At 36.3% G+C, this 10,799-nt stretch overlaps 2 protein-coding genes across 2 annotated transcripts in view; one reads left to right on the top strand and one right to left on the bottom strand.

Annotated features, from left to right (window-relative positions):
* Positions 1 to 10,799, bottom strand: part of LOC107748460 (ras GTPase-activating-like protein IQGAP1) — a 66,316-nt gene that overhangs the window by 23,552 nt on the left and 31,965 nt on the right. The window contains exons 12-23 of the mRNA XM_016563243.1: positions 9,815 to 9,975; positions 9,564 to 9,730; positions 9,333 to 9,457; positions 7,922 to 8,085; positions 4,859 to 4,949; positions 3,494 to 3,661; positions 3,065 to 3,207; positions 2,789 to 2,959; positions 2,139 to 2,222; positions 1,956 to 2,027; positions 1,792 to 1,861; positions 1,468 to 1,676 (exon numbers count right to left, since the gene is read on the bottom strand). Coding sequence (XP_016418729.1) covers positions 1,468 to 1,676; positions 1,792 to 1,861; positions 1,956 to 2,027; positions 2,139 to 2,222; positions 2,789 to 2,959; positions 3,065 to 3,207; positions 3,494 to 3,661; positions 4,859 to 4,949; positions 7,922 to 8,085; positions 9,333 to 9,457; positions 9,564 to 9,730; positions 9,815 to 9,975 — 1,625 coding nt within the window. The remainder of the gene's footprint in view (positions 1 to 1,467; positions 1,677 to 1,791; positions 1,862 to 1,955; positions 2,028 to 2,138; positions 2,223 to 2,788; positions 2,960 to 3,064; positions 3,208 to 3,493; positions 3,662 to 4,858; positions 4,950 to 7,921; positions 8,086 to 9,332; positions 9,458 to 9,563; positions 9,731 to 9,814; positions 9,976 to 10,799) is intronic.
* On the top strand, positions 5,180 to 7,900 carry f2rl2 (coagulation factor II (thrombin) receptor-like 2). Its single transcript, XM_016563230.1, has 2 exons — positions 5,180 to 5,670; positions 6,574 to 7,900. The coding sequence occupies exons 1-2, from the start codon at positions 5,607 to 5,609 to the stop codon at positions 7,587 to 7,589; spliced, it is 1,080 nt and encodes a 359-aa protein (XP_016418716.1). The 5' UTR covers positions 5,180 to 5,606; the 3' UTR covers positions 7,590 to 7,900.

Here is a 10,799-nt window from a genome sequence, read left to right as displayed (position 1 = left end):
TGTGTGCAGGTTTAAACCTGGCTTCGCCCGTAGCGGTCTCTAGCTGATTAACCCAGGCCTTGTAGATGTCTACAGGGTTAGTGTTGATGCCCAGGTTCTTGTCCTCAATGATCTCTTTAACCACAGGGCCTAGTAGCTGTCTGAGAGCATTCTGCCCACGAGCACCACGGTAAAAGCTCAAAACCATCTTAATGACTGTAGGGTTCCCTGTCACTATTTCCTGGATATGATCCACCTTAGATCTGCCAAAGATGAAAGCAGTGTAACAATGATTTGTGCCATAATCAATATTATAAAGCACAACTTTAGACATATTGTATCACAGACATTTGACTGAGGTTTGATGCATTAATTATGAATTCAGAGGTATACTGGTCTCTACAAAACAGTGTTGTTTTTGCATGCTCGAGCTAACAAACAGTATCCCAGTCTCTAAGATAAGATCTCTAAGATATATCTTACTTGATCTCTTCTCGCAAGGCTGACTCAAAAAGCTTGAGCAGCAAGTACTCTTCCCGCTGGTTTGATGCATAGTTATACAACGTGAAGATCACAGTGTCCATGAACTTGGTGGATTTGTTCTGGGGCATCTGGAAGATTAGCTTGGCCAGGTATGAAGGATTGGTCTGTTAAATGAAGAAAACTCATTGATTAAAAAATATAACTGAAAATATTTACAGAATATTTATAGTACGAGTTTTATACATTCTGTAAATGCATAAAAGATTTGTAAATTATATATTTTAAAATATATAATTATGTATATTTTATAAATTATATTGAAATACTCTTTATTTATATATCATATTAAGAAATGTTTTTTTTTTAATGGTGTTATTTTTTATGAACAATTAAAATGTATTTCCTGTGGCAATCAGAGCAAAATTTAATTGGAATATTCCATTAAATTCTTTGGTCAGCTGCAAGCTAAATTTATGCCAGAGTTCGTTATCTCACTTGTAGAAGGTAGAAGAGATGCTGATAGGCCTCTAGTTTCTTCCTCTTCTCTTTGCTCAGGCCCTTGATGCCCTGCTTTTCCCCAATGGTCAGATCTTCTTTACTCATTTTGTTCTTTTTGCTCTTCATCTTTTTGCTGTGTGACACTACATCCTACCAGAGGAGACAACATAGCAGTAGTTGGAAAAATTAGAATGGGTCAAGGGTCATACTCGACTGGTGTGGACATCTGTAGCTGCTTCTACTCTCATGAGACTCCGAAGAAAACAAATATGGTATTGTTGTTTTCTCTATCAGTGATGTGTGTTTGCTTTACAGTAGAATTTTACATCATGGAAACACAAAAACCTACGCACATCAAAGGATAATGTAACATTATCTCATTAAACCATAGTATATAGTATACATAGTATACCCAACAAGCAATTCAAAGAGATTGTTAAGCTTTATGGATCATTTAAAATCACTGCATGAAAGCACTGAAAGCACTGAAAGCAAACTGCATCTAACCTGCAGTGTGATCCTGTTTTTCACTAACAGGCCAATCTTAATATCCATCAAATTCAGATCCTTTTCCATTTGCTGATTAGCACGAATCTTGGTGACCACTTCCTCTCTGAGCCACGTCACTTCCTGTTCCTCCTGTAAATCGAGGCTACTTTGTTCCAGTAAATGTACAAATTTACGGACGACTGCGAGAGGTGGGTGCTGAGAACCGGCTGTTTGAAAAACATGAAAACCACAATCATCTTTACCTTGCAAACCAATTAACAACTATGCTAGTAAATGTAAACTAATTAATACATTAAATATAATATAATGTTATTGACTTACTCAAGGTTCTGTAGTCAACTCTTGCTTTGTTAGCCTTAAGGTAAGCTTGAATCTTCACTATTTCTTTCTCCTAAGCATGACACACAGAATATGCCATTTTCATGAGTATAACTGATGAAGATGCTGCTCGTTCATATCAGTGTATCAGCTTGTGTGTGACTTACATGGTCTTTGAAGTACTGCAGTCTCCTTGTGTAGCTTTGTTTAGCTTTCCACATCTTCACCATTGACTGTAACTAAATTATAATGGAAACATATTTTCATACTATGAATATTGCACTTCAAAGCAACAAGGAAAAAGATGATGAAATACTGTAATAAATGAGCATCAGGGATAGGACCATTACCTTAATCACACTGCTCACACTGTCTTGGAAGGCCTTTAGTTTGTCCTTATAGACTCTTCTCTGTTTGTAGCCCTTCCAGGATGCCTGTAATCATAAACCACAAATCACATATTTGTTTCTAGGCTCTAGAGAATTTTGGTAGTTTATTTTCTTTTGAACTGAGTTGTAAAGAAAACAATACAGCACTAGAGTTTAGCCAAAATGGTTACTTAAACAGTCAGTACTTTCATTGTATAATGTTGATATTTCATTGTCATTGCTAATTTTATTATGTTATTGTTCTGTTATAAGTTAACAGAAGAGTTAATAATTTAGATTTACATGCTTTTGATGTGTAAAAGTTAAAAGGTCATATTACAAAAACTATGAAACTACTCACTATTATTGTTTTTATATAATTTTTTAAAAATTATATAAATAATATTATAAAATAATAATTAAAATAAAAATTTTTTTTTATGCTAAACAATTGAACAATTTTAAATTTTAGAGCTTATAAAATTATATATACCTTTTCTTAAATAAGAACTTGATTAAATAAGAGTTAATGATAGTAATAACATATAATAAAATGTAAATTACAACAAATCACAAGGCTGTTAGTGGTCTGGTATACAAGTATCACTCCTTCACATTAAACAGTTAAGCACCTGCAGTCTGATGATGCTCGGCTCTTGCTTTCGCAGGTACTCCAACCTGACATTATGTGCCCGTCTCACCAGGTATCCACGGATCAGGGCCTGCAGTTGGATGATGAGTGGCTCATTGGCCAACCACAGCTGCTCTCTGTTATACTCTGCTGTTACACTGCTCAAAACACTCTAGAGAGGGGGAAAAAGAAAACATGAACTGAACAACAGAGCTCACATACAGTAATTTAATTCAACACTAAAAACTGTAAATGTATATTTGTGCTGAAGCCATACCTGAATATCTTCTGTGGTGAGCTGTGAACTGTCATAGACAAAATGATCTGGCTCAAGCCATGTCCCTTCCTTGCTTTCAATGTTGTAGAAGTAGTCATATTTATCCTTGATCTTGTGTTTCACCCATGAACTGCCACTGGTTCCTACAGGATAATGAAATTAAAGCTATTCTTCATAAGTAATTCTTCACAGGAGCTCTAGACATATGCATTTGTCTCTGTCTGAAATCAAATGAATCAGTAAAAGTTTTAGATGATATTTAAAAGGTCTGTGGACCATTTACAACCATTATTTAACAATTTATTAAATTAAACTGGCAAAAAATTGACATATTTTACACTATTAGGATTGTCAATGATAATGACAAGAAATTATTCAAGAGTAAGGCAGCAAGTTAATGTTTTCCAGATCCCAGTCATCAAGAGTTACCTTGTTCTGTTTGAGTGCTCTGTAAGTGAGAGAGCCGGCTGTGGTAGACATGAGCACATTCAGACAGCACCACTCGAAGACCTGCATCAGGACACTGCAGAGCAGCTAGTGTGGCCTTAGCATCTCCCTCAGATACTGCCCTGTTAATGTCTGCTACTGCCTCAGCCACTGAAATCATACACGTAATACTCAGAATCATTTTTTCACATAACTTTTAACCCTGTGAGGCCTACTGTATCATATTTGATACACAAATTTCTAATGCCTCTGAATTATCAATATGATCAAAACTTTACTGAAAAACCTGTTGTACACAATCTTCTACATGCATTTTGTAATCTGACAGATTTATCAGTTTATACCCATGATGCCCCTGAATAGAGGCCGCCCCATACCACCTTGGTGCATTTTTTTTCTCAATTTCTTCCTCTCTTCTTTCTTATTTCTTTCACAATAATTTATTTTCTCCTTACATCTCTTCCATTTATCTGATTACTCTTATTTCCATAATACCTGTTATTATTACTATCAATATATATCTAGTGTATAAGGATATATATGTATCAACCCTCTACGCACACCTTGGCAATATAATCGCCATTGGCTAGTAAATTTTTTTGTTTACTCGCCAGACTGATATACTATTTTACACACACACACACACACACACACGTTTCCTTAGCTATCTAAATGGGCGTGCTACATACTGCGCATCCATTGAGTACATGACATGATCCATTGAGCACATCCGAATAGTACAGATCGCTTGACGGAGAGCGAAACTCTCAAGCGCTCAGTCAGCGTGTTTATCGAGTGAAAATCTGTGTTGAACGCCTCTCACACACGTACTGGCGTGTAACATCTAAGAATGTATTAGCCAATGGCTAACCCAGGGTAAGATTTAGTCGCATATGCGAGTGATTTACTCGCAATGTAGAGGGTTGCTGTATGGTTGTGTATGTACTGTATGTTTACTCTTCCCTTTTTCTCCTCTCTTCACCTTAGACAAGCCTTCTGTTCTATATATATATTTAGAAATATAAGATAGAAACATACACATACGCAACATACTTTTACACACACTTTACATAATCATAACGTAAAACCTACTTTTTGTTTTGTGTATTTATATATAGTATATCGTATATCGTATATACATAATGTTTACATATTTTTACTGCAGTCTGTAAGTATTGTACAACAGAGTTTAAATATCAAACTCAGACTTGAAAGGTCATAGGCTGTTATGTGGATCATATGTATCAATACACATCCTTTATAGGGATGTGTATAAGAAATGATTAGACTGAACAGAAAAGCTAATCACACAGCTTTCATGCAGCTTATATTTGGTTACACACTTACATTTGAGTGCGTCCTCCTGGTCCCGGTTGGCAGTGTGCACGGCCTCCTGGATCTGGTCCAGCCACAGCACAGCAGATTCATCTCCAGAGCTCTGTTACAGCACAACACACAATCAGCACATGCTCCATACAAACAAGTGTAACTGAACACACTGTCACAGGGCAAACAAATCATCTGCAACAAATCAACTACAGACCAATTTACTCTGAATGTAAGCAACTAAATCAAGTAAAGGTGGGAGACATTCTGTGCAACTATCACTGGTTAAACAGGAAGTGTTTCTTTGGGCAAAAATCTAATACCGTTTTCTTTATCTGAAGGGAGAAGATCCGAAGAAAGAGAAAGAAAGAAAGAAAGAAAGAAAGATAAAGAAAATGACAGGGACACATCCAATAAAGGACTTGTGGTCAGAGACATTTCCAAAATACCATTAAACAATCCTGTATGCAATGTATGAACTTTTTGTGGACCAAGGTTTGTAAATAGTTTGGTCCGTGAATTGCATTTGGAGGAAGTCTTTCGTCACACAACATTTCCTGACATGCCTGAAACATGAGCACTGAGCAATTCTGATTCCAGACTCCCTAAGCCCTTGACAGGAAACCAGCAACGCATCACGCCCTTCGATGTAAACTTCCAACTTGACAGTTATTTGTCTCGAGAGTGATCCTCAAAGGAGTCACTTGTAGTTCATGTCTAGTTTGATGAACAATAGCTTGTAAAAATTAACTGGAAAATCCTTGCAAACATGTGGAGAGTTTTTGTGCTGCTGCTATTACCATTAATGTTAGAGGACTCACTTCAAGATTCAGGTAAGCCAACAACTTTTCTCTCACAGATAAAGATATTTAGAGATCAACAGCTGATTTCTATGCTGTAGAGATGTGGACTTGGACTGAAATCAAGATTTTGTGACAAAGAAATCTTTAGGGTAGTTGACTTTAATTTCCCCAGTGACTTGACTCTTTCAGTCAGAGTTACTGTAGCAGTCTATAATAATTAAAAGTCAGTAGATCAACATTTCCAATCACCCAAAACAAATTATTCTCTAAATACAATGTGTCAAAATCTAGCAACATAATGATGGTGAGTTTATGAGAATTTTGGGTGGTTATACACTGCTAAAAGAACAACGAATAGAGTCAAGAGACAGAACGCAAGCAACAAATATCACTACATTACCCCAAAATAATACACTAAAATAAATTAAATGTAGTAAGTAAATATAATATTACAGAATTAAAAATGTAACAATTTAAATGAATTATTAACCTTGAAAAATGTTTGTCATGTGTTGTTAATCTGGAACATCTGTGCCTATAATATTAAAAACTAAAACCAAACAGCCGTTATTTAATTTCAAAAACTCTGTTCAACAGGTTTTAAATTCTTAGGTCACTTCAAATTTCAAATTCAATTCAATGTTTTCCAGATTTTTCAAGATAATAAAATAACAAAAATACGCATTTAGCATTAAATGTGTAATGTTATTATTATTGTTTATCTTATTATTGACTACACAAATTGACTATAACTTGTTTTGAAGCCTTGTCTGCTATTAATTATTATCCTATCTAATAATTTCTGTTGAATATATTCACTTCAGTTTAAATGTAACCACATTTTCAGTATCAAACTGTGTGAAATATAATTATTTACTGTAAGAATACACTTTATATCAGTCCTTTAACATTGTTTTCTAACATTTTTTTTAGTACCAAACAAATTACTTCAGCCAAAAACATATCCTGGAAAAATAGTGTTTAACGGCTCACAGTTCTCCAACTCATCCTTCCAGGAGCCTGTGATAAATGTCAGTGCTAACATCATCAATCACACCACTGGAATTGTCAGCACTAGGATCATTCCATCTGCGTACATCCTAGCCATCCTCATCGGGATCCCCTCTAATGTCTTTCTGTTAGCCTGCCTTAGCAGAAGAAAGAATCTTTCCAGTTGTATCCTATATTTTAGCCTAGCAGTGTCAGACCTTCTCTTGCTACTTTCTCTCACACTCAGAGTCCACTATCACCTCAGTAACAATAACTGGATCTTTGGAGAGCTCGCCTGCAAGATGGTGACTGCCTGCTTTTATGGGAACATCTACTGCTCGATCCATGCCCACATGTGTATTAGTGTGATGCGCTACCTTGCGGTGGTCCACCCGTTCCTCTACAGGACAATGCTGAAAACGTACTACGCAATCTTCACCAGCTTATCCATTTGGATGGTTTTTGCTATTGCGATGACACCTGAGTTTCTGGTTCAGCAAAGCTACCGTGTTCTTGGGCAAGAGCAGGTGACGTGTCATGATATCCAGTCCTATGAAAAAGCTTCCAACCGAGCTTTGATTCCATACAGATTGAGTCTGATCTGCCTGGGGTTCATCCTGCCATCGCTGGTCATCACATTTGTTTATGGATCTATCATCTACCATCTAAAACGTTCCAGTCATGACTGGAAACAGTACATGAAGGCCAGCACTTTGGTGTTTGGGCTCTTTTTAGTGTGCTTTGCCCCATGTAATGCACTTCTTTTTGCACACTATGTGAAGCTGTACACTCAGCAGCAGTATGACTTGTATTATTACTACAGAGCAGCTGTATGTCTGTGTTCTTTCCACAGCTGTCTGGACCCCTTCCTCTCATATCTCCTCACAAAGACTTCAACTTCCCAAGTCAAATTTAGATCCTTTAGCTCCAGAGCTTTGAAGGTTTTGCCCACGAGCTGAGTCCTTTTAAATACCAGGATGTTTTTTGTTGTGCACTGGGAGAATGGCTTCCTTATCTAAAATGGCTTAACAGTGGGTTGAGGATGTTATGGTTGGACTTCCCACTTTTTACTTTAGAGGAGGCTCCTAACTTTGTACAGAAGTGAAAGAAGTTGGAATCTCACACTCAAGCTGTGAACATAAAAGCCAAGCTGAATACAAAATCTTTGAGAGCAGGAAAGTTGAGTGTTGAGTAAAAAGTGTCCAAGTAATTTGGATAAGAAAGGATATCTGAAATAAGAGATGTAACCTCTTAGACATTTCATTGGTTCAGCACTGTTATTCTGTTTCACCTTGCAGATGAGGTCTTTGGTGGTCAGCAGTAGATCGTGATAGTGTTTGGCGTTGGCTGGATTGACTCCCTGTAGTTTAGCTGTAGGGAGTAGGAGGGCGGCGAGTGTCTTCTCTGGATCTCCAGAATGTAGGGCTTCGTTGATCTCAGCGATAGCAATGACTCCTACACAGGGAACATTGGCATTTTATGTGCTCAACAACTCATTCAATGGAATATTGCTATTGATTAAGAAATTGACAAAAATGCCCTAAATTTGTTGTTTATACATTAACAAACATGTTGTTACACGATCATATATAACGTTTTATATTATAATTGAATGTTGATCAAAGCCCATGAGATTCTTTAAATGTTCGATAAAACTGTCCTGTGTGATTTCTACAGACTGGATAAATGAAGTTCGATTCATACACATTATGGATTCAATTTCTCTAAAAAAGTCTTTCTTTGTATGGTAGAATTTAATAATCTTCAAATTTCATTGTATTTGAAAGACCATCTATGATTGAAACACATCATTACTGAGAAGGCTTTTTAGGCCTTTGAAGTCTGCCATGGGCACCATATTTTGTTTATTACATTACATATAAATTCTGCTAAATGACTAAATGTAAATGTAAATATAAGTATAATATATGTAAGTATAATTCATTTAAGTATAATATAATAATAATAAAAAACTTACTTTTACATATAAGAATATATTTTTGTCTTTTCTTCTTTTCTCCAAAGAGAAAGGAAAACCTGAAATCGCATCATATGACCCCTTTAAATGCATTAAAACTGAATACATTTTGAAAGGAAAAAAGCTATGGAAATACTTCCATTTCCAACTTCTGTGGTGATCATTTTGAAATTTACACTACTGTTCGAAAGTTTGTGGTCAATAAGATTTTTTTTTTTTAAGAAGTATCTTATGTTTACCAAGGCTACATTTATTTGATTAAAATACAGTAAAAACAGAAATATTGTGAAATATTATTACAATTTAAGATAACTGTTTTCTATTTTCATATATTTTAAAATGTAATTTATTCCCAAAATGGCAAAGCTGAATTTTCAGCAGCCTGATGTCACATGATCATTCTGATATGCTGATGATATTAAATCAATATTCTGTATCCAAGAAACATTCTTATTGTTGTCAATGTTGAAAACAGATGTGCCTTGTAATATTTTTGTGGGAACTGTGATACATTATTTCAGGATTCTTTGACGAATAGAAAAAGAACTGCATTTTTTGTGAAATAGAAATCTTTTGTAACATTATAAATGTCTTTACTGTCAATTTTGAGCACTTTTGAACATCCTTGCTGAATAAAAGTGTTAATCTCTTTAAAAAAATCTTACTGACCAGTGACCACAATCCTTTGAATGGTATTGTACAATTTATTTCAAAGTTTGCTTACTCTCATGTTCCTCGTGCACCTGGACATTGACAGTGTCGATGCATTTCTGAACATCATTCCAGGTGAGGAACTCTTGATCCTGGGTGAGGGACTCAGCTCTGAGACGGATCAGTGTGTCTGCATATCTAACAAAGCAAAACAACCACATGATGAAGTAAATTACTAAACTGCTTCTTAGTGTGCCATATAGTGTGACACCTCTCCCTTTTTCAGTCAGTAGTATGACTGTACCTCTGTAAATTGTCAGCATCCAGACCACTGAAGCCCAGTGGAGAGTCACTGAGCTGCTCAATAACAGCCACAGAGTCTTTAGTGTCCAGCACCTCATTTAACACAGACACAGCAGACAGCATCTCCACAGCTACACACAGCTCCTCATGAGTAAGACCAGCCTTGTTCTGAGATGGTAAACAATTAAAACTAGTTTTGTAAGTAGGGACAAGAAAGAGCTACACATGGAATAAGAGAGCAAGAGAGCAGACCTGACAGCCGAGCTGGAGGCTGAAGAGCTCGGCCTGGTAGAGGCTGGCAGCAGTGTGGTAAACGATGGGTAACTGGGCCTCAGGGTACAGAAGTGCCTCCACGGTCTCTTCTGGAACTCCTCGCCGAATAGCCGCATTGATCGCAACAACCGCTTCCTGCTCTGTGTCCATCAAGAGCACAATAATCAGTAGTAGCAGAAAAACAAACAGAACAATCATGCAGGCTCATACTGAATAGGGAAATACAATATAAACTTTTACTACAACTTTTGTACTACAACTTTTACTGTTTTTTAAATTATCTGTATCGGTCGACATTAGCTATATATTACGCTCATATTCCTTATTTTAACATTTAACTTTGGCATCATCTAATGTTCACTGAATCTTTAAAAACACTTTTAATATATACATTTTTAACTTTTATTTCTTATTACTTTATTAACACTGTTAAATGTTTAGAAAATCTCAAAATGAGTATTTTTTTCATACTGTACATTATAATGTTGTGATGTCTAAATTAATGTGTAGTGGTTGATTTTGAATGAGAAAGTATGAAATACAGAGCTTTATATCTACAGAAGATTGAGAAGATCTGCAGATCTACATTATACTCTAGTCCAGTGGTTTTCAAACCTGTTCTGGAGGCACCCCTGCCGTGCACATTTAGCATGTCTCCCTTATTAGGCTGCGTTTACACTTGGCATTAACATGCGATCACCTGATCTGATCAAGCAGATCGGATCATCAGTCAATCAGAACATGGCGCGTTTATACTTGGCAACATCAGCTGACTTCTCGATCTGGATAACCGATCGGATCTGTATTTCCAGCGCAATATTTAAATAAGTCAGCGGTGCAAAGTCGACCTGAAGTGGTAGGTTTTCTTTTAACAACTATTTTCAGTCGCGGGATATTTTACAAATCAAAATAAATGTACGAGTCTCACTAGCGCTCTGTTCTTGCGACAGATCGGGAGAGAGGG

Source organism: Sinocyclocheilus rhinocerous, unplaced genomic scaffold (genome assembly GCF_001515625.1).
Source record: "Sinocyclocheilus rhinocerous isolate Xijiao unplaced genomic scaffold, SAMN03320098_v1.1 scaffold732, whole genome shotgun sequence".
In the NCBI taxonomy this organism is placed as follows: Eukaryota; Metazoa; Chordata; class Actinopteri; order Cypriniformes; family Cyprinidae; genus Sinocyclocheilus; species Sinocyclocheilus rhinocerous.
This window is presented reverse-complemented; position numbering and strand designations above follow the sequence as displayed.

What these genes read in the sequence shown, in the direction of transcription:
- f2rl2 (XM_016563230.1), top strand. Translation starts at nt 5,607, where the DNA reads ATGTGGAGAGTTTTTGTGCTGCTGCTATTACCATTAATGTTAGAGGAC. An exon ending in GGACTCACTTCAAGATTCAG is followed by an intron (nt 5,671 to 6,573) that starts GTAAGCCAACAA and finishes CATTTTTTTTAG; the next exon opens with TACCAAACAAATTACTTCAG.